The sequence below is a fragment of the Miscanthus floridulus genome, chromosome 3, assembly GCF_019320115.1.
Source record: "Miscanthus floridulus cultivar M001 chromosome 3, ASM1932011v1, whole genome shotgun sequence".
NCBI classification, from domain to species: domain Eukaryota; kingdom Viridiplantae; phylum Streptophyta; class Magnoliopsida; order Poales; family Poaceae; genus Miscanthus; species Miscanthus floridulus.
The window spans coordinates 20,236,721-20,264,213 of NC_089582.1; the positions used below are offsets into that span (position 1 = coordinate 20,236,721).

Below are 27,493 nucleotides of genomic sequence, written 5' to 3' on the forward strand. Positions count from 1 at the left end.
TGCTGTGGAGCATGGACACGGCGGCTGCGTGGAGCCATGGAGATCTCATGTGGGCAGAGGAGAATAGAAGTTCACAGCGTTATCTCAAAACTTAATGGAATGGTATTTTCAGATAATGGTTCATTCTTTCGGTGTTATTTTACGAATGAGCATACTTTCAATGATACTTTTCGGATATTGAATTTTCCAAAAAAAAAAAAAGGGTTTTTCAGCCCAACCCACGTTGGGCCGTCGGCAGGCCACGGCCCATGAAGCGTTACGGGCATCACGGGGGCTCGTGTGGGCTTTGGTCCACACTTTCTTGCTAAACGTATGGCTGCAGTGTGTATGTCGACGGTGGAGGAAAATATCACTGACAGGCATGGCCCACGCCAGCGAAACGTATGGCTGCCAGGAGGACGCCGTGAGCCCACACACAGCCCAATCAGGATAGTGGGCCCCGTGGCCCACCTGTCCGGCTGTCCCTGTCGATGAACTAATTGCTCTTCCCCCATCTACCTTTCCTCTCCCGGTCTCCTCCCCCGGCTGCTCTGCCTCGCCATTGGTGAGCAGGAATCCCCGATACCTACTGTCATCGTCCCACAAGAACAGGGCGCCTCAATTCGAGCTCATCGCGTTGAACCGCTGTTCATCCTTCTCCTCCGGTAATTTATACAAGCCTTATCCAATTCGTTTTTGCCGGCTAGTTGGTTGCTTTAGCTTTTCTGCAACCTGGACGGCTGGACCTGAATTAAGAATCCGCCGTGGAGGTGGACAAAGAGGAAGGCTGAGCTGTTCAGGAATTCTTTAGAGTTCCTGAGCTGTTCAGGATTCAGGCTATTAATTCAGAGTTGAGAGTAATACGCCACGTGCGCTTTTTGATCTCTTATTCAACTAATCGCCCCAGCAGCACCAGGGAGCTATTTTTCAAGGGTGTATCTTGCTTTTAGGCCTTTGTGCAGCAGACCTGTCTGTTACTCTGTTTTAGAAAATTTACAGGTAGAAGAAAGAGGCATATGGCTGATTGGCTGTGACTCACGCTGACTGACTGATTCTGCATCTAACCTGTACGTACACGTGTTTCGTGATTCCAGGGCAGGATCGAAGATGGCGGAGCATTCAGAGAACGCGGCTGCGGACCTGATGGGTAACATCATGGAGACCATCGCGGAGAACCTCCCGAAGCAGAAGTCGGTCCGGTTGGACGACGGCGACGGCTCCTCCATCTCCGAGCAGGCCAAGAAGCTGTTCGGCGGCAGCGAGAACAGGAAGAAGTCGGTCCACCACGTGCTGGGCGGCGGGAAATGTACGTATTGCACCCACAAGTAGCAACGTAGTGATGTCATCAAGTGGCTGACTGTCTGTCTGCAAATTAATCCTCGTGATGAATGATGATGACTGACGATGGATGGCTGCAGCCGCCGACGTGCTGCTGTGGCGGAACAAGAAGATCTCGTCCAGCGTGCTGGGCGTGGCGACGCTGGTGTGGGTCTTCTTCGAGTGGCTGGACTACCACTTCCTCACCATCCTCTGCTTCCTGCTCGCGCTCGGCATGGCCGTCCAGTTCGCCTGGGCCACCTTCGCCGCCGTGCTCAGCAAAGGGTACGTATCCATTCGCCTGGGCCACACCACATTCGCCGTCCAGTACGTACTGCTCAACGCTATCCATTCCACGTTATCCATTCCACTAGGTCCCCTTCCAGCGTGCCTCGCGTGCAGCTGCCGGAGGAGCTGTTCGCGAACGCCGGCGCGGCCGCCGGCGCCCAGGTGAACAGGGCGCTGGGCTACCTCCAGGACGTGTCCTGCGGACGAGACCTCAAGCAGTTGCTCATCGTAAGTGATGCCGTCCGTGGTGCTGCTCTGTAGTCGACTCTGCATGCATCTCTCCACTGAACATTTTGCAGAATTGCAGTAGCTATCGTCACACTGTCTGCTGAGCTTGCTTTCCTGTATATATATTGTTTACCATTGGTAATGGTAATTAATATAAGGTTATCGCTGGGTTCTTCGCGGCGGCCATCGTCGGCAGCTTCTGCAACTTCCTGACGGTCATCTACGTCGGTAATGATTTCTGAATTCTGGCAGTGCTTTCAGGGTTACAGTTCTGAAATCTGAATATTCTGTTTGCTGTCTGGCAACTGCTTATAGCTGCTGACGGATGGTGTGGTTGGTTTCAGGGTTCGTGTGCGCGCACACGCTGCCGGTGCTGTACGAGAGGTACCAGGACCAGGTGGACGACTTCCTGTACAACATGCTGGGCGTGGTGCAGAGCCAGTACCGCAAGCTGGACACCAAGGGCATCCTCAAGGGCGGCGTCAGCAAGTTCAGGAAGAGCGACTAGTTCCATCCATCCATTCCCTCCCTGCTTCATCAGCAGGAGCAGGGCGAGCGAGCCAGGTTGCCCTGCTGCCTGCTGTGTAATCAGTAATCTAATCTATGATTGCTTCAGCTTTCATCTCTCCTCTACCGGACAGAGATCGACAGTTGTTCTGTACAGAGAATAACCGCAGCAGCTGCTGCTGCTGCTACATGCTTGTGTAATGATATGATATATTTAGGCTGTGTTTAGTTCGCGAATTTTAGGAATTTGGCTACTGTAGCACTTTCGTTTTTATTTGACAATTATTGTTCAATCATGGACTAATTAGGCTCAAAACGTTCGTCTCGCAATTTCCAACAAAACTGTGCAATTAGTTTTTTTCATCTATATTTAATGCTCCATGCACATATCACAAGATTCGATGTGATGGCTACCGTAGCACTTTTTGGAAAAGTTACTTCCTTTCATGCTCATCTTTCTTCCTTGGAAATTAGTCGGCTGTGTCGCCCTTTTCGAAAACTGCCGTTGCTTGTTTTCCAGAGGAATTCACTTCTTTTTATTTTTTATTTATTTCGGCTGAATCTTTAAAAAATTATAGTAAATCACACAAAAATCATGAAATGAAAACTCCAATTTTGTTGGACTCCACATGAGTAGATCTACACAGTGAACATATAATATGATATGTTTTATTACAAATTTTTTGCTGTAACTTTAGATCTATGTTTTTCTATAATTCATTCATAGCTACAGTTTCTATGGTCCAATTGTGGTGAAATTTTATGGTGGTATAATTATTGTATGCTTGAACTGTAGTAAAAATTTTATACTCATTGGATCATGTATAACTTAGTTATAGAATAATATAAAAAAGTCTAGGGAGGTGGTTTACCGGGTTTTAGCATTCAGCGAGGAAAATCAGACTTTCACAAAAGTTGAGGAAGATAATGTGGACTTTTTTTCCAAACAGATATACCACATCATTTACCGGGCCGAGCGAACGCTCACTTTGCGTGGGCTCTCGGCCCCGCTACCTCTGGGCTGAGGTTTCCTCGTCGGCTGCTCCGCAGAGCCCAGTACGCCCGCCCACTTTTGGGTTGGCACGCACAATGGTCACACTCACACATCCTTGCTGTCCTGTCCTTGGATGTCCACCATGGCGCGGCGGCGTGCACGCGGGGCTGAGGACGGAACGTGCACCGCGCCGCTCCACCACGTGGCGGCCGTGCGCCGCCGGACGCTCGCCATGAGCACCGCCTCAGCCCGGTGGGGCGCCGCGCGCCAACTCGGACGGACAAGCCCCCGCGGTGGCCCACCAGTACTGGGGTGCCGTGATCTCCTGCGCAGTGGCGCAGTGCGCACTGATGCCAAGCTTCATGCATGCAAATATGCAACACACAATGCGTGTGCTTGGTGTGGATTGGATTGCATGCCCAGGCCCCGGCCCCGGCCCCGGCCCCGTTCAAGCGCCAAATTCTCTCTCTTGCGTTTGCCAAAAGGTTCAGTAATGCATGATTATTAGTGATTTAGAGTTTCATTAATTAACGCACTTTGGTGAAATCCATATTGTCAAATTAGATACCCACATATTTGGGCCATGCATCTATGGACATCCAATCCAGCCATGTTATGTTGGGAGGCTGTCACGCCTGGTGTCATTTTTTGTAATCCAATTCTCATTTTGCGCTCTTCTTTCTCTATAATCTTCTCTTTAATTGGCTCATGTCGCCCGGTGTTACTCCATATCAACGTCCATCCATCGTACCAATGTACCACCCTCCACCTGAGTGGGCCACTTAATCGCTGCTACTCTTGCCTCCATGCCGTCAATCGTAGTGGTCATGCATTACCACCCTGACCAACCTATGTCACCATCTATTGTTCCGTGAGCGACGCCACTAATGCTTGATTTCAACCACCCACCGGATCCGTCACCACTCTTGCCCTATACTGGCTCGGCGGGGTGAATCACCTCGTTCTTAGACACCCCAAATGGCTACCCTATGTCGTTAAGGACCAAGCAGCACCGGCGTCACCATCTTGCTGTTCTACCCACCATTCGTCCGTTGTTGAGCCAGCCTTCCTCCCCAACCTTCTATCTATGACCAAGGATTAAAGGAAAGCTCGTCTGAGCTCAAACCCCAAAGACAAACCCTAACCTCCTCTCAGGGTGACAATGAATATATTGTGGACAATGGAAGGGGGAAGAAGGGGATGAAAGCATTCTTGTGTGAGGAGGGTGAAGAAACACTCAGGCTAAGGACATGTTTGGGCCTGTTTGAATAAGGTACGAACGGTTTTTAGCTAGAACTAAAATTTAGCCAAAATTGGAGAGTTGGCTAAAAAATTAACCCACCTATTAGCCCTTTGTTTGCATGGGCTAGTTATTTTAAACATTAGCTGACAACAATTAGCCATATGCATCAAATAGGCTCTGAGTTTAGCGGTCATGTTTTAGCATTTTATAAATGATTTGATAAGGAAATAAGATAACTTATGGAATTAGCTAGAAGACATGTGTGGGCACTTACGTGCAAACACTCTCACATGCACATTGTTTGACTGTGTAACATTTGATTTACTCACAAGATAATAAGACTATACTAGGTGACAATGGCCAAGTGATTCTTAAACTTTTCGAGATCTGTCAGCTGTTAACTAGGTCACTGTCAAGTGTCAACTAAGTACGTCCACGTACCGAGGAGCCAGCGTACCAACAATGCACATGCATATGCCCCTGAACTGTTGAAAAAGAATAGGCGACCTGGCACTCACGCAACCGGTTTTTTTTTTTTTTGTTAACATATAATGGTACTACTACTGTAACTCGCTATATTGGCACAGAAAATCCAACGCCGTGAAGCCACGTCAGATGTCGAGGTGGGCCCAACCGGACATCGCTGTGCATGTGTCCTTGGAAAAAAACTGAAAAGCAAGGGAGAGCCGGGGTATGGGTATCTGTGCTCCTCTGGCTTTACAGAGAGATGAGATCTGTTTGCGGTGCCTTTTGCAATGCTGCACCAGTAATGTCATGGTGTCTTCATCTTTCGTCCATCTTCCCAGATACTGTGAGATCTTTTCTCCACTTGCCGGCCGGCCGGTGATTCCTCCTGGCGATTAACCGAGCTAGCTAGCCATGAAGGCCTGCTCTCTGCGAAGAGGCGCTAGCTCGATCTGGACCTCTCGCTCCGATCTGCAACGTGGCGCACGGACGCCAAGGAGAGACCTCGGCGACAATGGCTATAAATACCCACCTGCTTGCCAACCCTCCTCGAACAACCAAGCAAGCAAGTAGCTAGCTAGCTAGCTAGAGCTTCTGAGCTTCACACTAGTAAGCTACTAGCTCCACAGTACTGCTAGCTCACTCGTCACTGACCACTCTAGCTTCTTCTTGCTCGAGCTAATAGCTAGCTAGGTCGAGGGGGGTGAGAAGTAGGCATGGCGGTTATGGCCAGGTCTGACGATCAGTACTGCGATCGCCTTGTGTGGGCATTGCCCATGGAGGGCAACCTCAGGGGCTGCCGCGGCACCGGCGACGATGACGATGATGACTATGACGTCGCTCCGGCTGCGTAACTAACGGATCTGCAGTATGCAAAGGCATGATGATCTAGGCAGCAGCTAGCAGCAGTGAGAGTGTAAAAGCGATGATGAGTATGTACGTGTGCTGAGGTTTCGAGGTGATGTATATGTCTTGCCTCCGAGGTAATGAATAACTTAATTTACTCGATCTTGTAGTAATATATATAGCTTGCTTAGCTAGTTATACTAGAAATAATAAAGAGGCATCCATGACTGATGAGCACTAATGATGTAGTGGGTAAGTCAGGATATATAATTGCTGTCCAAAGGAGTCCATATGTATTTATATGGATGTTGGTGTAATAAACAGAGGTCAGGAGTTGTGTACTACTTTGACTATCTAAAGGAAATAAGTTAAGGACTTTATTTGGTTTTATTTTGTCTGTGTTTGTCTATTTGAAAAGGACAGCAGGAAGGTCAATTAATTGGATATGGATGAAAGGACCATAAATTAAACAAAGAAGATATATATGAAATTGTATTGGGTTGTATTGGAAGATATTGAATGTTAGCTCAAAAGTTCCATATACCCTGAACTTGTGAGTACGTGCTGGAGGTCGATGAATATGTCTTCTAAACGAAAGGCTTCTAGGGAACAATAATAATATATCAGAAAATAAGGTTTTCCTAGGGCATCATATTAATCTCCTTCCCCCCACTAAATCCTTCACTTTTAGTATTGCCAGAGAAGATTTTGTGGCAGATCCTCTCTACCTTTAATGGACTTATTAAACATGTATTGTCTGAGAGAACTTTGGTGCAAATAAAACAAGCATACTTATTTGTCCTTATGGAGTTGATGCACTTATTTAGATATATAAGTAGAAACAATGCTCATTTCCGATAGATTATATCCCAACACGTGAATAAGTTGATCCAATTATATATTAACCACTCATTTTTGTGCTTTTCTTTAAAAAATGTACATATGGGTCATTTTTTTTCTTCGAATTTAATGAACAACTAAGCTCTTGCCGTTGTTTAAAAAAAATTGAAGATATGTATGGGGCCTATATAACTATTTATCATGCATGAGAAAAGAAAAAACAACTTCGAAAGTCTGATTCTTATAGAATGCAAGCCTTCAACAATTACTCTCTGATGTGCCATATTCTGCATCTCTGTGCTCTAGTAATCAATACAAAAAATATATTATTTATCATATAGTATCTGGTAAGGGCATATAATGATGCACATACTCGACGTACACGTTCACTAAATGAGGATATCTTGGCGGTTTACTTCAACATCCAAGAAATACATATTTCCTTGGAGGTCGATGTTCACAACCAAGGAAACCACATTTTCTTTGTCGGTTTCATTTTGGCACTCAAGAAAATTCTTGGCCCTCAAGGTAATTCAGGATTGTGGTAGTGTTCACTAAATGAGGATTTCTTTTCTTTGAAGGCAAGATGCTCATTTCGGATTTTGCATAATATCGACATGTACTATTAGTTCAGCATATGGATCTTAATTAGGATTTCTATGTGTGTATTCCTAGCCGCAGTGAAGGTGAAGCAAGTAGTGCACCACTTGATTACTACAGTATTTGTTCCCTTTTTTTCAAGTTGTATTTGTTCCCTTTTTATGTATGTATGTGATTCTGTATACTTCTATATATTGTATTGAGTTTTTTTTAAAATTATATATTATGTTAAATTTTGTCAGATCATTTTCTGTCATCTTTTTTTTCCCTTTTGGTTGGTGGTCAGTGATTATAACTTGTAAGTGTATACGTGTGTACGGAGTGCTCGGCTACCCCGTGTGTTGTATCATGTGTTTGAGTTTATTTTTGGTACTTTGTTAATTGCAGAATGACAGTATCTGTATCTCACTGTCACTGGCAGTTTGATATGAAGTGAATTTTGCCACGCAACAGTAAGAAAACCTAAAGTTTGTTCATGTGTAATTGTATTTTATTTGGAAAGAGATGTTGGTCTAAAAATGTTTATATAATGGGTTGGATTTAGTTGGGCTTGGCCCATTTTGTATTCAATCAAATCAAACAAATTTAAGGCCTATAAGTATAATAAAAGGTATAATCATCATATATAGGAAACTAACTAGAGGTTGACTCAGTTTCAATAGATAGTGATTGTGTTTACCCGTTGTAAAGTTGAAAAAGGCACGTGCGTGTGCTTGAGTTAACTGATGTCTTTCTGCACTACCGGAATCCTGCTCTTTGTCGAGTGTTTTTATGTTTGCCGAGTGTATTCCCTCGGACACTCGGCGAATAAGTGATTTGCCGAGTGCTACAATAAAAACACTCGGCAAAAAAAACACTTGGCAAAATAGGGGAATTGCCGAGTGTAAAAAAAACACTCGGCAAAGAGCAGGTTTGCCGAGTGTAAAAAAAACACTCGGCAAAGAAATAAAATATTTTTTCTGGAAAAGAAGGAGAAGAAAAAAATAAAAAAAAATCTTTGCCGAGTGCTAGATCTACGACACTCGGCAAAGAAATAAAATATTTTTCCTAGAAAAGAAGGAGAAGAAAAAAATAAAATAAAAATCTTTGCCGAGTGCGAGATCTACGACACCCGGCAAAGAAATATAAAATATTTTTTTCTAGAAAAGAAGGAGAAGAAAAAAATAAAAAAAATCTTTGCCGAGCGCTAGATCTGTAACATTCGGCAAAGAAATATAAATCTTTTTCTGAAAAAAAGGAGAAGAAAAAAAATAAAAACCCTTTGTCGAGTGCTAGATCTACAACACTCGGCAAAATTTTTTTCCCTGGAAATAAAAGCCGCACACCGCCCCCTCGGTCACCCCGCACACCGCGCCCTCCGTCACCCCCGCACGCCGCGTGCCCCTCCCTCCCTCCCCTCCCAGCTCCCCTCTCCCTCCTCCTCCTCCGGCGCCCTCCCCTCCTCCCTCTCCGGCCCGGATTCGGCATAGCCCCGCCCTCCTCCCTCTCCGACCCTGACGAGCGCGCTCACTTCCTCTCCCACACCGAGCGGCGCGCAGCCTCCACTCCCTCCCCACAACGGTGACGCTCGCCCTCTCTCCCTCCACAGCGGCGGCGCTCGCCCTCTCTGCCCCCACAGCGGCAGTGGGCACCCTGGCAAGGAGGAGGCCCGGCCTCGGTGAGGAGGTGCCCCAGCGGAGAGTGCCCTGGTGAGGAGCCCCGGCCCCACGACGAGGAGCCCCAGCGGGTGCCCTGGCAAGGAGGATCCTCGGCGGCCTCTCCGGCGGCCTAGAGGAGCAGCGCCCCGGCGGCTCAGAGCACCGATCCGGCCTCAGCTCTCTCTCCCTCCCCTCCCTCCCCATAGCGCCGCCCTCCAGCGGTGGATCCAGAGCTCCTGGTGGCTGATCCAGAGCGGTGCCTCCTTCCTCCGGCGGCGGATCCAAGGCGCTGGTGGATCCAACGAGCGGCGGTGGCGGGCCAGCGCCGGTGCGAGCGGGGTGGCCGGATCCGGCGGCGCCCTTTCTTCCTCCGGTGGCACCCTCTCTTCTCTCTCCCTCCGGTGGTGGCGCGGCGCGGGGAGGCTGGATCTGGTGGCGGCGGTGGCGGACCAGCGCCGGTGCTAGCGGGGTGGCAGGATCCGGCGGCGCCCTTTCTTCCTCCGATGGATGATGCTTTTTTTTATTTTTTTTCAAAAAATATTTGCCGTGTGTTTTTGGGGCACTCGGCAAAGTCTTTACCGAGTGCCCAACGAAAAACACTCGGCAAAACAACGTTTGCCGATAAACCAGTTGCCGAGTGTCGTTTGCCGAGTGTAACACTCGGCAAACGGTTTGCCGAGTGTTTTTGGGGCTCTCGGCAAAGTTCGTGAATCCGCTGCCCCTAGGGGCTATTTCCTCAGCCTGTCGTGGGAGCTGGACACTTCTTTCAACACCACTGTTTTCTACTCTCTCTCTCTCTCTATATTCTAAATTATAAGGTATTTTAATTTTTTAGTGAGTCAAAACATTTCGACCAAAATATATGCATATGACGTCGTCCGCCGTGCGCCGTTTCTTAGCGTGTCCATTCACGCAAATGCTTTGCTTGTTCCATGTTCAAAGAGACGATGGAGGGGATGGGCACGTGCTTTTGAAGTTCGTTACTTTTTAGTCCCCTAGCTAGCATGGCGTAATAGCCCTTAGCGCTTTTGGTGAGAAGCGTGCATGGCACCAATACCGACGGCGCCGTGCTTATTGACATTAGCCCAATTCATATGACGTGGTCCGTGGTGACTCGTGAGCCATTCCTTGTCACGTAGTTTGAGCACCTGCCAAAACACTACGCCAATGCGCATGGCACCATGGTGTATACCTACAACACCATGTCCTTTGGCACCGTACGAAGGGCCTATTTCTGCAAGGCTTTCTATCGGGCTCCAAATACGAATGAAATAAGTTAGAAAGTAATGAGTTTTATGCACTAACCAGTATAACCCCAAAAGTTAGGTTGACGAGCAAGACGAACAATTCACTATATATTTTAACACCCTCTCACGTAGGGGCTCCTTTCATACGTGGAATTGAAACAAGCAGCAAGTATTTTTTATTTAATTGTGCTAACTAGGATTTAAATTCAAAATCTCTAGCTATAAGATCATATTGAGTTACATGCACCGATCAGTATAACAAAAAAAAATAAATTAAAAAGAAGGCCGACAATTTGCTTTATTCAAGGAAAAAAATTAGATGCATGTCCGTCAGTGATTGAATTGACGGCATGTGTGTTTGCATCTTGGAGCTTTTGTGAAATTTCTTTTGCAATGGATTATTGTGAATTGAATTAAAATCACACAAGCTCTACCTTCACTAGTTTACTTGCATTATTGACTATTTTTGTACCTAATGTTACAAAACAAATCTGCTGATGTCATGATATATAGTTTAGAAACCAACCAGATATGCAGATATGCGGCACAGCTTAGTGTCAGTGTCCTGCATGTAAGAAGCTGAGCTACCAGAGAAGCATCGTCAAACCGGCCGGTATCCACCACCCTCTCTTAAACAAAAACCGTATGGCTCGGAAGGTGATCAAAACTCAAAAGCTCATCGGTGACGACCAATTTGCACAGGCCGTGGCCTATAATTGACCCCCATTGCGCATGCCCTTTGCATCACTGCTAGTAAACAGAGTTCCTTCCTGTAGCTAGTTTAGCGATTAGCAACTACGGCCTACTATTAACCGGCCGATCAAGAATCAAGATCGCACATGGCATCTGCCGCCTCAGCTCTCTTCGCCACGGCGCTCGTCATGGCGCTCATGCTCGCCGGCAGCAGCACTTGCCATGCTGCACGCTTCCTTGCCGACTCGACTTCGGCAGCCACTCCTGCCGCCGTGCCTGCGGTGCCTGCCGCGGCGGCCTTGCCACCGCTTCCCGTGGTCACCGTGCCACCGATGCCCACGGTGCCGGCGGTCCCCACGGCGACCCTCCCGCCGATGTGTGAGGGACAGGAGTAGGAGATGGAAGAACTGGGAAGAAGAAATCGGAAGAAGAAGAGGAGGGAGAGATAGCGCGGAAGAGTTCTTAGTTTAGGAAAACTGGTTCAGAGTTTACAAAATGTCTGATGATTCTCCCCCTTCCTCATACCGACTGCTATATCTTTACAGAGGCTCAGCCTCAGTCACGCATGCAAGCGCCGAAAAGATCAAACCCATTGCTCGTCGAATACTCGTGGGTTGGGCTTCCTAGGCCTTCTTCCTCTGGGCCGGTTTCCAAGCGCTCCATCTTGGGCCGTGTTGCTACGGTGGCTGATATCCCCTCCTCCTTGGAACACTGCTTGCCCCCAAGCAGTGGCGCGTGGATACTCCTGGCGAACAGCTTCAAAATCTTCCCAGGTAGCCAATGCCCCGCGGATTGTTCCATTTGACAAGTACCTGAGGTATAGTAGAAGGACCACGGGCGACCATACGAGTCTGCAGAACCTGTTCTGGAGCCAAGTGGATGGCAAAGTCAGACGGTAGGGTGGGGATTACTTGATGATTGGCACCAACAGCCTTCTTCAGTTGTGAAACATGAAAAACCGGATGAATCGCCGAGTGAGCGGGCAAGTCAAGCTTATAAGCCACTGAACCGACACGAGCCAGAATACGGAATGGTCTGAAGAAGCGGAAAGCAAGCTTTTGATGGGAGCGAGGTGCCAGGGAAGTTTGGACATACAGCTGTAGCTTGAGGTAGACGAGATCACCCACTGCAAAACTGCGCTCTGATCGATGTTGATCAGACTACCTCTTCATCCGGTGCTTGGCCCAGTTGAGGTGATGTTGGAGAAGCTGGTCCATCCATTGACGGTCTAAAGCCCAACCAACGACGTCCGGATGTGAGACAGCAGAAATGTCAACAGCCAGGAAACGCGAAGGATATCCATATAGCGCCTCAAATGGTGAGTGACCAATGGCTGAATGGAAGCAGGAATTATACCAAAATTCTGCAGAGGGCAACCACTAACTCCATTTGTTGGGGCAAGCATGGACAAAGCACCGCAAATAAGTTTCTAGGCACTGGTTAAGCCGCTCTGTCTGACCATCGGATTGGGGGTGATAAGCAGTGCTGCGGCAAAGGGAGACATCCGCTAGCTTGAACAGTTCTGACCAAAAGTGACTTGTAAAGATGCGGTCATGATCCGAAATGATAGAGCTCGGAAGGCCATGTAATCGATAAACATGCTGAAAGAATGACTTAGCAACTGTGACAGCAGTGAAAGGGTGACGGAGTGGAATGAAATGGCCATACTTGGTCAGTAGATCGACTATTACCAGCACATAGTTGAAGGTTTGAGATAATGGAAGTCCCTCGATGAAATCCATCGATATCACTTGCCATGCCGAATCAGGAACCGGCAAGGGCTGCAAGAGGCCTGGAGATTTGGATCTATCATACTTGGATTGTTGACAGATGGCACAGGACTGCACAAAATGCTTGACTGCAGTTTTCATACCTCTCCATGCAAAACATTGCTTGAGCCTCATATATGTTACTGGTATGCCAGAATGGCCACCCCAGGAACTAGAGTGAAATTGGGAGATAAGTTGTTGTTGGAATGCCGGGTCATCGCCAATCCAGACGCGGCCCTTGTAACGGAGTAAGCCAGACTAAAGGGAATAATGAGGTATAGCCGCTGAGTCCACCGATAACTTGGTCAACAAGGTAGTAGCAAAAGAGTCCTGTCGATAACTGGCAAGCACTGCAGAGATCCAGGAGGGTACCAAGGAGGTGACGGCCGCACACACAGCTAGAGGGGAGGGGTGACGAGACAATGCGTCCGCTGCCCTGTTATCAGAACCGGAGCGGTATACAATGCGGTATTGGAGGCCCAGCAGCTTGGAGAAAACCTTTTGTTGCCAGTGAGTATGCAGCCGCTGATCAGTGAGCTGGGTCAGGCTTTTCTGATCGGTAAGAATCACAAACTTAAAACTGCAGGTAAGGACGCCAGAGTTGTACAGCAAGCAAGATTGCCATGAATTCTTTTTCATATGTTGATAAGCCACGTGACTTGGAGCCCAATGCTTTACTGAGGAATGCCAGGGGGTGACCGTCCTGCATGAGAACCGCACCGACACCCGACTCCGATGCATCAGTTTCAATGGAGAAAGGCTTGGCAAAATTGGGAAGAGCCAGCACTAGAGCTTGACAGAGGGCAGTTTTCAATGTCTGAAAGGCAGAGTCATGATCAGGAGTCCAAATGAACAAGGCCTGCTTCTTCAGGAGATTGGTTAGAGGTTTTGAAATGATGCCAAAGTGGCGAACAAAGCGTCGGTAATAGCCGGCAAGCCCCAGAAAGGAACGGAGTTCTTTGACTGAACCAGGAGTTGGCCAAGAGGAAATAGACTCTAGCTTGGATGGATCAGTATCCACACTAGCCTGACTGATGATATGTCCGAGATAAGAAAGCTTGGTCTGAGCGAAGGAGCATTTGGACATTTTCAGCTTCCATTGATCCGTAGACAACAACTCAAACGACGTGCTCCTCCCATGTTCTGCTATAGACCAGGATATCGTCAAAGAAGACCAAGACAAACTTCCGGAGACAGGGAGCCAGTGTGGTATTCATGGCATCTTGGAAGGTACCCGGGGCTCCTGTGAGTCCAAAGGACATGACCCGAAATTCAAATTGACCAAAGTGTGTTTGGAAGGCGGTTTTGAATTCATCACCCAATTTCATGCGGATTTGGTGGAAGCCGGACTGTAAGTCCAATGTTGTGAAATAGGCTGCCCCTGACAACTCATCCAGCAATTCTTCGATGATAGGAACATGATATTTGCCTTTGACTGTAATTGCATTCAGTTGACAGTAATCGACACAAAACCTCCAGGATTGATCCTTTTTCTTTACTAAGAGAACCGAAGAGGCAAAAGAACTGGTACTCTTCTTAATGATTCCCTACTGAAGCATGTCATTAACTTGCCGCTCAATTTCTGTTTTCAGAATAGGAGCATGTCGGTAAGGCCGCACAAAGACTGGTTGAGCCCCGAGGATCAAAGGAATGGAGTGGTCACAGTGCCGGCTAGGAGGCAATCCTGAAACTGGCTCAAAGAGATGAGCATATTCATCCAACAATGCTGACACAGCCGGATGCAACGATGAAACTGACTGGGAAGACTCAGGAGGCTGTACCAAACAGAGTTGAATGACAGAGCCCACCGGAAGGTCTGCAGTATCCCCAATCAAGATAGTTGTAGCTCCCTCGTAAGGAATGTAGATCCATTTTTAAGCCCAGTGGACTTGCATCGGGCTAAATCTGGCCAGCCAATCAAGACCAAGGATCATATCATAAGATGAAAGAGGCAACAACTTAAGATCGGTGGAGAAGGAGCAGCCCTGCACTGACCAATGAGCACTGGGCAAGAAGGATGTGCATTGTAAAATGGCCCCATTAGCTACTTGCACCTGAACTGGGGACAGAAGGTCCTTGATGCCGGTGAGCGACTGAGCCAATGCAGAGTTCAAGAAAGTATGAGATGAACCAGAATCCACCAAAATAGACAGAGGGTGACCTTGGATGTGTCCAGACAAGCTAAATGTCTGTCGATACGGGACCCATGGGGTTTCCCACGGAGAAGAGAGAAGAAGACCTAGTCCAACTAGGATTCCCTACATGTAATCCTACTAGAACTAGTTACACATAATCCTACTAGGATCTCTACTTTATAACCGACTAGGACTCCCGCCTCTCCTGGACTATATAAAGGAGGGCAGGGGTCCCTAGATCGGCAGCGACAGACATAACCGACAGAACTCACAACCACAACAAATAGCGCAGGGCACAATATACTATCCACCCCACACTGGACGTAGGGCGCCGTGATTTTCCGACGTACCGAACCAGTATAAATCGTTGTCTCCCTGCGTTTACTACCGAGTTCCTACATACGCCGATACCCCTCCGAACAAATCACCGCCCTGGGTACTCCTATGGCGGGTTGCCGGTGGTAAAACATTGACAGCTGGCGCGCCAGGTAGGGGTTCTCGGTGCTTTGCGTTCGAGAGCTCGGTGGACCTTAAGATCAAGACATGCCGCGACTTTCGTCGGCTCCCGTCGACAACTCGCCGCAGCTCTAGTCGATCTTGTCAACAACTCGCCGTGTTCACACTCATCATCACCATCGTTCGAAGAAGAAAGTCGACCGGTCCTACTCTGATCAACACCAGATGCAGGGTTCTCGGCCTCAACGACCACAGATAGATGTGGCACCCGCACGGGAACCTGTCAAGGAACGCAAGCACTGTAAGGCTACGAACAGCAAGCTTGCAACACGCAGAAACAAGGATTTCCTGCAAAAGTCAACCAAGTCACCGTACAAACCAAAAGGGATTAGCAAGCATCAATTATGGAAATAGTTTTTGAGCCGCACTCGGATACGACCACCAAGAGTCCAAGACCGTATACAACTGCGTATACGTATACATTTCAAATTGCTTTGAAGCCACGAGCAAGAGAAGGAAGGAAGCATGCAAGCAAGAAAGCACCACACGGCAAGCAAGTATTCTACCAAAGGAATTACATCACACGTCACCATCCATACGACATGCACATATACAGCTCATCTTCACGCGGATTCAAGTCCAACCCAGAAACAAGTCCTACTCCTACTCGAACAAGCAACAGAAGTTCGTACAAGTCCAGAGCCAATTCTATCCAAGACAAGTACCGAATCAGTGCAGAACAGAGGAATATCAGGTTACGACGTCGTACCAAAAGAACTCGACTACATCAAGCGCGGAAGTAGTCCAAGCCTAAAGCGAGCGATCCGTCCGATGACTCTGATCCAGAAACAAATTGTACTGCTACAACTTCGTATACGAATACATCATGGACATGTAAGAAGCTAACAAAGGAAGCAAGCAAGCAAAGCCAAAGGTGTTTGTGCATTGATTTATACATACGACATGCTCATACGAGAGAAGGTCAAGAAATACAAGCTATACGGTCAATAAAGAGAAGACCACCTACAGCAAGCCGACAAGTCATGAGCAAGCAACCAAATTCTAGGAACCCGGCAACACATTCCGAGTTGTTTCGAGTACTCGACATGACAGTCACTCGTCTGGTTAAACTCATCAGCAAACAACTCGGACGAGCTGTCCAATGACTTCATCATGCTATTCGACTACATCAAGCAAGTTGATGACCCATGAGGGTAGCTAAAAGCTAACACCTGAAACAAAAAGCAAAATGGCTGAAAACATGCCTGAGCATCCCGGCCGAGAGCAAAATAGCTGAAAAGACGCTTGAGCCTGCCGATGAGGGTAGCTAAAAGCTAACACCCGAAACAAAAAGCAAAATGGCTGAAAACATGCCTGAGCATCCCGGCCGAGAGCAAAATAGCTGAAAAGACGCTTGAGCCCGCCGATGAGGGTAGCTAAAAGCTAACACCCGAAACAAAAAGCAAAATGGCTGAAAACATGCCTGAGCATCCCGGCCGAGAGCAAAATAGCTGAAAAGACGCTTGAGCCCGCCGATGAGGGTAGCTAAAAGCTAACACCCGAAACAAAAAGTAAAATGGCTGAAAACATGCCTGAGCATCCCGGCCAAGAGCAAAATAGCTGAAAAGACACTTGAGCCCGCCAATGAGGGTAGCTAAAAGCTAACACCCGAAACAAAAAGCAAAATGACTGAAAACATGCCTGAGCATCCCGGCCGAGAGCAAAATAGCTGAAAAGACGCTTGAGCCCGCCGATGAGGGTAGCTAAAAGCTAACACCCGAAACAAAAAACAAAATGGCTAAAAACATGCCTGAGCATCCCGGCCGAGAGCAAAATAGCTGAAAAGACGCTTGAGCCCGCCGATGAGGGTAGCTAAAAGCTAACACCCGAAACAAAAAGCAAAATGGCTGAAAACATGCCTGAGCATCCCGGCCGAGAGCAAAATAGCTGAAAAGACGCTTAAGCCCGCCGATAAGGGTAGCTAAAAGCTAACACCTAAAACTAGTCGACCGAAATTAAGCTTAAAAAGACCCTCCAGCTCTTCGTTCCGAAAAGCAAGAGGCTCGGGGGCTACATCCAGATAGGAATACTTTTTCCTCAGAAAAGCACAAGCGCCACTCAAAAAAAGCACTCAGATGCCGAAGTTTGTCAAGGCGACATTCTATGCCGAGCCGTTTTTACATAGCGCGGACGAAAGGTTATCAACACAAAGATTTACATCTAACAAGTCATAGCGTGGACAAAGCACTCGACGGATCACAAAAGAGGAAGAAAAGAAAAGTACTCGACAAATCGAGGGGTCTCGTCAGGATAACGCACAGAGTTGTTTTGAGGAGCAGAGACGAAAACGGGACAAAGTACTCAGCAAGACAAAGTCGTTTTACATAGCGCAGACGAAAGGTTGTCAACACAAAGATCTACATCTAACAAGTCATAGCGCGGACAAAGCATTCGACGGATCACAAAAGAGGAAGAAAAGAAAAGTACTCGACAAATTGAGGGATTTCATCAGGATAACGCACAGAGTTGTTTACAGGGTAGAGTACAACCACGACATGCACATATGACGTCCGGGAAGCAATAGCGAGCAAAAGATTAAGATATATGCATATATACACTGAATACACATGCACATACGGATCTACATGCATGCAAATGAGGAAGCCATCAATCATGATGGGATACGAACGATCCAACAAGGTGCAAGCACACATCAAGTCATATACAGGCTGTCATCACATCTACAACTCTGAAATATCAAAGCCAAATCAGAACCAAGCCACGAGCAGCAAGCCGTCCGAGACCAAAGATAGCAACCTATCCGTTCGAGTGTCCGACTACTTCGAACACACGAGATGTCCAACCGTACATCAAGCCAGATAACAAGCAAGCCAAGATTGACTACTCGACCGAGGAGTCCGAGTACTCGGATACGATTTAAGCAAGAAGAACACGCGATCTACATAACAACTCGGATACGGAAGCCAAGCCAAAAAGAGGAAGGCACACAAGAAAACCCAAAGCTGTAGGCTAGACAAAAGTACACCGAGTCTACACGAACGCAAAAAGTTAAGAAGAACTCGGATACGAAGACCTCAGCATGAATGGTACAAAATCAAGATCAACTCGGATACGGAGGACTGGCCATGAATCAAGACGAACGACCAAAGAAGTAGGCAAGGCCAAGGCGTTTGTGCACTATTTATGTATGTGCATGCACGTACATATCAAGGCTCGTACATGATGCGTACATTCGTGTCGACAAGCTATTCTAGCTGGCCAACAAGCAAGCCATCCGACTGGAAGCAAGCAGGCCACTACAACAACCCGCTGACTCTGCCGCGATGCTCAATGACTACCTCGACTACTACTCAGAACCAACAAACTAGTCGGTGACGAGTTCTGGATGCTCGACGTGTCTACAACCAACTGCTCGGACGTGGTATCCAACTACTCGTCTGAAATACCCAGCAACTCGGCTGCGGCGATCAACAACGCGGCCACGAACCAAGGGAGCTACATCTATACCATGAGATCGGGAAAAACACGCTCTTGAGAGCTATTTTACTCAGACAAGTCCAGAAACAACCTGGTTTGATCAAAAAAGAACGCCGATGAGGTACGGCAAGAACCAAGACAAGCTCAGAAAGAACCCGGATTGATCAAAAAAGAACCCCAACAAGGTACGGCAAGTACCAAGACAAATCCAGAAAGAACCCGGATCGATCATAAAACAACCTGGAAGAGGTACATCAAGAACCAGAGAAGTCTAGAAAATGACCTGGATGAATAAAAACAACTCGGAAGAGCATCACGACTTAGTCAAATCAGAAAACAACCTGGATAAGGTACATACAAGTTCAGAAAGAACCTGGACGAAGTGCAAACAACCTGGAAGAGGTACATCAAGAACCAGAGAAGTCTAGAAAATGACCTGGATGAATAAAAACAACTCGGAAGAGCATCACGACTTAGTCAAATCAGAAAACAACCCGGATAAGGTACATACAAGTTCAGAAAGAACCTGGACGAAGTGCAAACAACCTGGAAGAGGTACATCAAGAACCAGAGAAGTCTAGAAATGACCTGGATGAATAAAAACAACTCGGAAGAGCATCACGGCTTAGTCAAACACTAAGCTCGGGGGCTCGGCATTCGCTTCAACTACGCTCGGGGGCTCGAATTCAAGGATGAAAGACCAAGAATACAAGTACTCAAGACTACAACAAAGACAACACATCAAGACCCTTCATCCGATTTCTATTCTAAAGAAAAGTACTCGGAGAAGGCTCGGGGGCTGCGGGATACATAACCCCAAAAAATTTTTGAAGACAAGAATCTGGACCCCCTCCAACTTTTGCAAGCAAAAGCAAGAGGCTCGGGGGCTACACTCAGTGAGTGCAATTTTTACGAAAAATTGCACCCACCGAAAAAGAACTCGGAGCAACCAAAAAGACTAAAGGGACCCTCTGACTTCTTGTCCCAACAAGCAAGAGGCTCGGGGGCTACACTCACTGAGTGCACTTTTATCCAAAAGTGCACATCAGCTGAAGAAAAGACAAAGAGCGGGATACATAACCCCAAAAATTTTTTGAAGACAAGAATCTGGACCCTCCAACTTTTGCAAGCAAAAGCAAGAGGCTCGGGGGCTACACTCAGTGAGTGCAATTTTTACGAAAAATTGCACCCACCGAAAAAGAACTCGGAGCAACCAAGAAGACTAAAGGGACCCTCTGGCTTCTTCTCCCAACAAGCAAGAGGCTCGGGGGCTACACTCACTGAGTGCACTTTTATCCAAAAGTGCACATCAGCCGAAGAAAAGACAAAGAAGACCATCTCAAGGTTTCACTTCAAGAAGAACCTGGAACGGATTTACAACAACTCAACGAAGACCAAGAAGAACAAGAAGGCTTCCGAAGCTCATCCATGAGATGCTCGGGGGCTTGTCGATACGGGACCCATGGGGTTTCCCACGGAGAAGAGAGAAGAAGACCTAGTCCAACTAGGATTCCCTACATGTAATCCTACTAGAACTAGTTACACATAATCCTACTAGGATCTCTACTTTATAACCGACTAGGACTCCCGCCTCTCCTGGACTATATAAAGGAGGGCAGGGGTCCCTAGATCGGCAGTGACAGACATAACCGACAGAACTCACAACCACAACAAATAGCGCAGGGCGCAATATACTATTCACCCCACACTGGACGTAGGGCGCCGTGATTTTCCGGCGTACCGAACCAGTATAAATCGTTGTCTCCCTGCGTTTACTACCGAGTTCCTGCATACGCCGATACCCCTCCGAACAAATCACCGCCCCGGGTACTCCCGTGGCAGGTTGCCGGTGGTAAAACATCGATAATGTCTTAGGGGAAGCTGAGCCCACTGCTGCTGCCACCGAGAGGTGCATCATGATCTGATCGTCCGGTGATGAATCCTCAGAACACTCGGCTGCATCAGACTCCGGAAATAAATCCATCAATTCTTGCACCAGATGCAACTGCACCATGTCTGAACACTTGTGTTCACGGCTCCACTTTGTGCCACACTGGATGCACAGACCCTGGGCACGGCGAGAGGCTCGTAAGGCTTTGAACTTGTCTTCCGCCGAGGTTGGCAGAGCTTGGGCCAGCCGCTTACTCTCGCCATCAGCAAGCTTCGGTGGCGGTGGAGGCAGCGCTAGGCACTAGGCCACGCCGGCTTATATGCAGGGGATATATCCAAACGCCGAATAGGCCTCTTGTTGAGTCCCAGCGCCTCTTCCTATAATTGAGCAAGAACACAAGCAGTATCCAAAGTAGATGGATGTTGAACAAGAAGAACAGCTTTGATTTCATCACGCAAGCCATCCAGAAAACATTGGGTATAGTAGAGTGGGTCTGGGTGTTTGGTATAGGCTTTCAGATCATCTACTAGAGCAACAAACTGATTGATGTATTCATTGACAGGGCCGGTTTGTCGAATCTAGAACAAGCGACGTAGCAGGAGCTTGTGCTCATCCCTAGCAAAGCGCAAAAGCAATTGGGAACAGAATTCAGACCAAGGGATTGTCGTAAGCTGATCCTCAATAGAAGATAGCCAACGTTTGGCTACACCATGAAAGTGCATAGTGGCCGCCTGCACCCAAACCACGGACTCAACACGATAGAGTTCAAAATAGTGAATGGCTTGCTTGATCCACAGCTTAGGATGATCCCCCTCGAGCCTGGGGAAATCAAACTTGGGAAGCTTGTCGGTATGGCCGCCCCCAGAACCCCCTTGATAGCTGGACTCGTAAGAACCCCCTGGGTGTGGCTGAGGTGGACGCAGTGGTGATGGGCGGGGAGGAGGGCTTGGTAATGGATGCGGTGAAAAAGGAGGGCAAGGAAACGTACCCTTGCCAGGAGGTGGAATCAGAGTGGTAACCACTCCAAATGCACCTTTCCGGTTCATGATGTCGACGCGGTGCCCGCTGGGCCGAGGGGCTACGGATCCCACAGATGGGCGCGGGGCAGCCAGAATGTCACCGAAGCCGGCGGATCTGAAGTGCGGAGTGACGACGGGCTTGGCGTCGCGGAGCGAGGCGTAGGGCGACGCAGGAGCCGAAGCAGACTTGGTGGCGGGCACTACTGCGATCACCCCGGGAGTCGCTGACGGACCGTCTACCATGGAGCGTTCCATGTACTTGGAGATCTTCCCCACTTCCAGCTTGAGAGTTGCGAGCTTGTTGACTTCGAGGCGAAGGTCGTCGATGACTCCGTCGACCCCCGGGCACCATTCGTCGAGCACCTTGGCTGCAGACTCCAAGGCATCTAGACGGGTGGAAGAAGACGCCGCAGTTGAATCGAGCTTCCGCTCTAGACCATCGAATCGCTTGTCCTAGGCAGCGAAACGCTTGTCGAGCTCAGCCAGCAGGGCCTTCTGGTCGGGACCCATGGCACCACGGTGACGTTGAAGATGGGTGTAGTGGTCGTGAGTGGGAATGAGGGCAGGATCCAGATCGGCGGAACACACCACAAATTGCGACTCCGGGACTGGAATTACGGAATCCCCAAAGGGAACTGCAGCTCACAGCTCCGATTCAGGGTTAGACCAACCAAATCCGGTGAAGTGCGAGCAATCGATGGAGAGAGTGCGCCGAACCCGACTGGAGCCGAGAATCGGTGTCTCTGATACCACTTGTGAGCGACAGGAGTAGGAGATGGAAGAACTGGGAAGAAGAAATCGGAAGAAGAAGAAGAGGGAACCAGAGATAGTGCGGAAGAGTTCTTAGTTTAGGAAAACTGGTTCAGAGTTTACAAAATGTCTGATGATTCTCCCCCTTCCTCATACCGACTGCTATATCTTTACAGAGGCTCAGCCTCAGTCACGCATGCAAGCGCCGAAGAGATCAAACCCATTGCTCGCCGAATACTCGCGGGTTGGGCTTCCTGGGCCTTCTTCCTCTGGGCCGGTTTCCGGGCGCTCCATCTTGGGCCGTGTTGCTACGGTGGCTGACACGATGCCCGCGGTGCCCACAGTACCAAACGCCGCGCTGCCCCCTATGTCGGCCGTCCCCGCCGTGCCCAAGGTGACACTGCCGCCGATGCCCGCCGTGCCTAAAGTGACACTGCCACCAATGCCCTCCATCCCGGGCGTGCCGAAGCCATTCTTGGCGCCACCTCCTTCGGCATAACCAAGCATCCTTCCGTGGCGATGCATGTGTAACTGTGTTATGTAGAGACGTGGAGTGCCAGTCTGTCGTCTGATTGTCCATCGAGCTCATCACTCGATCCTGTGTTTGCTGGGTATGCATGGTGTCTGCTCATGAGCAGATTTGGTTGGAGAAATTCTTCTTTTTTTGTTTCCAGTCCTTTTTATGTTTGTTGTATATATACTTATACGTATACTCCCTCCATTCTAAATTCTAGTTCACTTTGACATTATCTGAAGTAAAAAAATTTCTGATACTTGGTCGTTTGATTTCAGTGTTTGTACTTGTACATTGTACACATATCACCCCGGCTATTTCGTGCTGTTGTAAGTATACGAGTTTAATTTTAGCCACTTTGCGTTCATTGCATATGGAAAAGTTATTCCGCGACCGTCGCGACATCGCGCGACGGCATGACCTCCCTCCTGTGCGTCTCCTCTCCCTCTCCCTCTCCCTCCAACGCGTCTCCCTCTCCCACGCGCCCACGCCCGCGGCCGCGCCGGTGAGTTCCTCCCCCTCTCCTTCCCAACTCCGGCGGGCATGGAAGGGCCTGGCCGGGGGGAGGCAGGCTGGTCAGGCAGTGGGGAAGGAGGCGGGGCGGCTTAGGGGCCTTGACGGCAGCGGTGGCGGCCGGTCCAGGGAGGGGCAGGGGTGCCATGGCCACGGAGGTCGTCGTCCCAGAAAGGTGGAGGGGAAGAAGGCGGCCGCAGGCGCGCTAGGGTTCGCCGGAACGCGCCCGCGGCAGGGCAGTGGTCGGCCGTGGGGTCAAGGACGAGGAGGATGGCGACGTCATGGACGACGGCCGGTGCTCGACGGCAGCGGGGAGGGTGCGATGGAGGAAGGGTGCGTGAGGAAGAAGAAAGTCGGAGACGATGCGTCACGGCGAAGACGACGGGTTGCGCAACCGGTCGCGGCTTATATCCGTGTCCCATTGCATAATGTCAGTACCCGCATCTTCTTGGTAGTTCATAGACTGAATTTTGCTCTTCCAAAGGAAAGAAAAAGGTTTTCATTAAACAACATATGTAATTAGTTTTAGAAGACATGTGCAAAAAATTGGTTTAAAATAAGTCAGTGTTCAAATGCCTATATAATCAGGGGCGGGCCTAGTTCACTTCAAGGAATATCCATTATTTTTTTCCCAATTAGTACTTCTATATGTTGAACACTTCTAAGTTGTGACTTAGAAATCCCACTCTAAGCTCAGCGTCACTAATGAACAAAAGGCCTCTTCAGTCAAAAAAAAGAAAAGAACAGTAGGCCTCGGGACTCGGGAGGAAGCAAAGAGAAAGCGAGGATAAGGAAAGGAGATAGGAGAAAGGTGGTGTGAAATACAAGGAAGTGATCCAGGAGATGATGACAAACAAACAAGAAAATGGAATCTAAGAGAAAAGTGGAGAAGGTACAGATGTGGACCGATGACATGAATACACTACCCAAAACCGTATTTCCCTGGCGGAGTCAAGTACTCCCTTCAGTTGGCATCCTCCAACAGGAGCGCCCCCACTTTCCCTATGTACCGAGGGGAATATAACTCGACACCGCAAGTGCGTGCAAGATGCAGGATTCTAAGCTCAGCGCACGCTCAAATCCCCTGTCTGGCTCACGTACCAGAGACAAGGGCCAAAAAATACACGGACGGCGCTCAAGTGCAAAGCACGCGAGATAATTTTTTTTCCTCAACCACCTTATCCTCTCCTGCACTCGAGAGGCCGTGACTTCTTTGGTTCTCCCCTAAATCTTTTCGTCTCCATGCTATCTTTGTCCTCACAAAATCACCGGTTGCCTCTTGTTCTTCACCGCAGGCGCTAACAGGGAAGATTTCCGTGTCGAAAAAGGAAAAAATTGGAGCGGAAACCCTTCACTGGCAACTAGAACCGTTAGGTATCATTCGATGACGGTTTTTCATCAGGGGAGATGGATTTTCCCTGTCAGCGTATCCCTGATGGTTACCGTCATGGAAGACTTTCCTTGGTATTAGGCATTTTCCCTGACTGTACCATCCGTCAAGAAAAAAACTGTTCGGGGTAGTGATAGCAAGGAGCAAGAGTATGATGCTAAGATCATGTTCATGGACGCAAGAGGCCTTGACGACACAGAGGATGTATGTGTAGGCAATACATGCTCAAATCTTTGTACGAGTCATTGGAGAGGGCAGTGGGAGTGAGAGTAGGGGGTATGTGATTCTCTATGTTTCATGCATTTGACTCTAGGTGTATTTTGTGCATTCAAACCTATATTTTGTTTAAATTTAAATTTTGAATTTAAATTAGACTTCTAAATTATGGATTTGAAATGATGTTCAATTGTGCATGCAGCAAAATCATAAAAAAATCCAGAAATAAGGTTTCTACAACATGATATATGTAGAAGAGATGAAAGATGGGGGAAAGGTAATATTGGGGACGCGGTTTTTCTCAATCTAGTGGCCCAATCATCTTCTTTTACCAAGATAAAAAAAAAGAATCTTGTTTTCTCAATCTCCTTTAACTAGTTATATAGGGAATTATTTTTTCTCAATCCGGTGAACATGCTCAAGTTGCATACCAAACGATTTATCATGTGATACGTGTAGCCATGAGTTCTACTACTTAATTATTGGCCAAATATTTTCAAAACAAATGTTGTCCTATATATATTGACTAGAGAAAAAAAAAGCCGTGGGCGAACACTAGAGAAAAAAAGCATTTCGGCCAAGACCCTCTGTCATACTAGAATTTGCATTATAAATTTTGAAATTGAACCAAACTTTGAAAAAAAAAATGGTACTATTTGCCTCCTCTAAAAAGGTGAAAAAAGTCAAATTTCTGGCTCCACCTCTAGCATTGCTCAGGCCAACACACCATACCATCATATATCCAAATCCAACTCATTTATAACTAGGAGATCAACAAATGGCTTAAACAACTGACATATGTCAAATGTTTTAGGGTTGATTGTTGGATTCGGCATAAGAACTACTTTATGACTTTGGTGTTCAATAAGTCTCTGTTCATCTAGAACTATCGGCTGGATCCTCGGGAAAAGACATCAGGGAAGAAGACGATAGAAAAATCTGGATAGAATATTTTCTTTTTATTTTAGTTTGTTACGTATAATTTATGAATGTATTATGTCGAGTTTTAATATAATTCCCCTTTTCATTCGCAAAAAAAAAATCAAATCACCTGCTTGTAACTTGTAACGGAGTTGCTTTGTATAAACGAATTGGATGTAAAGCATTTCCCTAATTCCCTTGTTCAACTCGTCAAAAGCATAACGCTGTGGACCTGTGGTAGGCAGGCGAGGTGAGAAGCGAGAACAACCACCAGCCTTTTCTACACATCTTGCATTGTTGTCTGTTTGTTCTACCTAATGTCCTAATAATGTTTAACAGATCACAGGAGGACCATGTACGTGGTGTATAAAAAAACTATTGTGCTGATGTGAATATGTGATCATCATAGCTCTGAAACCAACCAGCAGCTTAACTATATGTGCATGCAGACGCACAGCGCTCGCTTGAGCATCTCCTGCATGTTTGACAGTTTGAGCTCAAGAGATGCATGTGTCAATGCCATCCAAGAAGGTGAGCTAACCAGAGAAAATAATGTATTGTTACATGCAATCGGCCGGTGTCAGCCTCGATCGCCGCAGCTGTACGTGCGTGGCCTATAAATTGGCATGCATTACCCATGTCTTTGCATCACAAGAGCTTCAGTACGTACGTGTTCAGTCTCTTGCTAGCAGCTGCTACTAGCTAGTAAGGTGAGAACATCAAGAATCGAACACCCATGGCGGCCTCTGCATCGGACCTCCTCGCCACGGCGGCGCTCGTCGTGGCGCTCATGCTCACCGGCACGACGACCCACGCGGCGCGCTATCTCGCCGACACAACCCCGGCGGCCGCGCCCGCCGCCGTCGTCCCAGGCATCCCCGCCGTGCCGAAGCCGCCCGTCGTGCCCACTGTGCCTGCGGTGGGCGCCCTGCCACCGATGCCCGCCGTGCCGACGACGGTGCCTGCGGTGGGCACCGTCCCATCGATCCCCGCGGTGCCGGCAGTCGTCCCTGCCGCGACGACCTTGCCGCCCATGCCATCGGTGCCAGCGGTCCCTGCGGCGACCTTGCCGCCGATGCCCAAGGTGCCCGCCGTGTTAACGCCGCCGCGTTGCCTCTGACACTGCCGCCGATTCCCTCCATCCCCGGTGTGCCGACGCCGTTCTTGGCGCCATCTCCTTCAGCGTGAAGCGCTTGTGCGGCATCTGCCGATGTCTGAATTCTTGTGGATGATTGGGTCATTCGATGGTGTGTTTAATTTAATTTGCTGGACATGCTGTTCTTCGATGAGCAGATATGATTATATACTTGTTTATGTATTCTGTTGCATACATGAGTGTATTAGTTGATGTATTCCGTTGTATACATATACATATCATCGCAATTTTCACATACTCATTTTTTATTTTCCATATTTTTTAGAAAATGAAATATATTAATATCGCAGCTTCTGCATCGACCAATGAATATGGCTGTCCTTATTACAATCAAGAGGAAACGGTCCAAGGAATCTCAAAAACAAAGTTTTGAGCCATAAT

The 27,493-nt window shown here is 48.0% G+C and overlaps 2 protein-coding genes and 2 pseudogenes across 2 annotated transcripts; 3 read left to right on the plus strand and 1 right to left on the minus strand.

Moving 5' to 3' along the window:
* The first annotated feature begins 486 nt into the window (after positions 1-486).
* Positions 487-2,556, plus strand: LOC136545161 (reticulon-like protein B8). Its single transcript, XM_066537189.1, has 6 exons — positions 487-644; positions 1,074-1,285; positions 1,398-1,581; positions 1,671-1,812; positions 1,971-2,040; positions 2,157-2,556. The coding sequence occupies exons 2-6, from the start codon at positions 1,087-1,089 to the stop codon at positions 2,318-2,320; spliced, it is 759 nt and encodes a 252-aa protein (XP_066393286.1). The 5' UTR covers positions 487-644; positions 1,074-1,086; the 3' UTR covers positions 2,321-2,556.
* Positions 2,557-11,030: 8,474 nt separating this feature from the next.
* LOC136545163 (protein PELPK1-like) lies at positions 11,031-22,901 on the plus strand. The gene is made up of 2 exons (XM_066537190.1): positions 11,031-11,256; positions 22,726-22,901. The coding sequence occupies exons 1-2, from the start codon at positions 11,031-11,033 to the stop codon at positions 22,899-22,901; spliced, it is 402 nt and encodes a 133-aa protein (XP_066393287.1).
* On the minus strand, positions 14,201-21,895 carry LOC136542873 (uncharacterized; annotated as a pseudogene).
* Positions 22,902-26,692: 3,791 nt separating the features above from the next.
* Positions 26,693-27,144, plus strand: LOC136545162 (protein app1-like; annotated as a pseudogene).
* The last annotated feature ends 349 nt before the right edge of the window (positions 27,145-27,493 follow it).

Coding starts and splice junctions, on each gene's coding strand:
- LOC136545161 (XM_066537189.1), top strand. CDS start 1,087: ATGGCGGAGCATTCAGAGAACGCGGCTGCGGACCTGATGGGTAACATC. Junction 1,286..1,397: donor CGTGCTGGGCGGCGGGAAAT/GTACGTATTGCA, acceptor GGATGGCTGCAG/CCGCCGACGTGCTGCTGTGG. Junction 2,041..2,156: donor CCTGACGGTCATCTACGTCG/GTAATGATTTCT, acceptor GGTTGGTTTCAG/GGTTCGTGTGCGCGCACACG.
- LOC136545163 (XM_066537190.1), top strand. CDS start 11,031: ATGGCATCTGCCGCCTCAGCTCTCTTCGCCACGGCGCTCGTCATGGCG. Junction 11,257..22,725: donor CCCCACGGCGACCCTCCCGC/CGATGTGTGAGG, acceptor CGGTGGCTGACA/CGATGCCCGCGGTGCCCACA.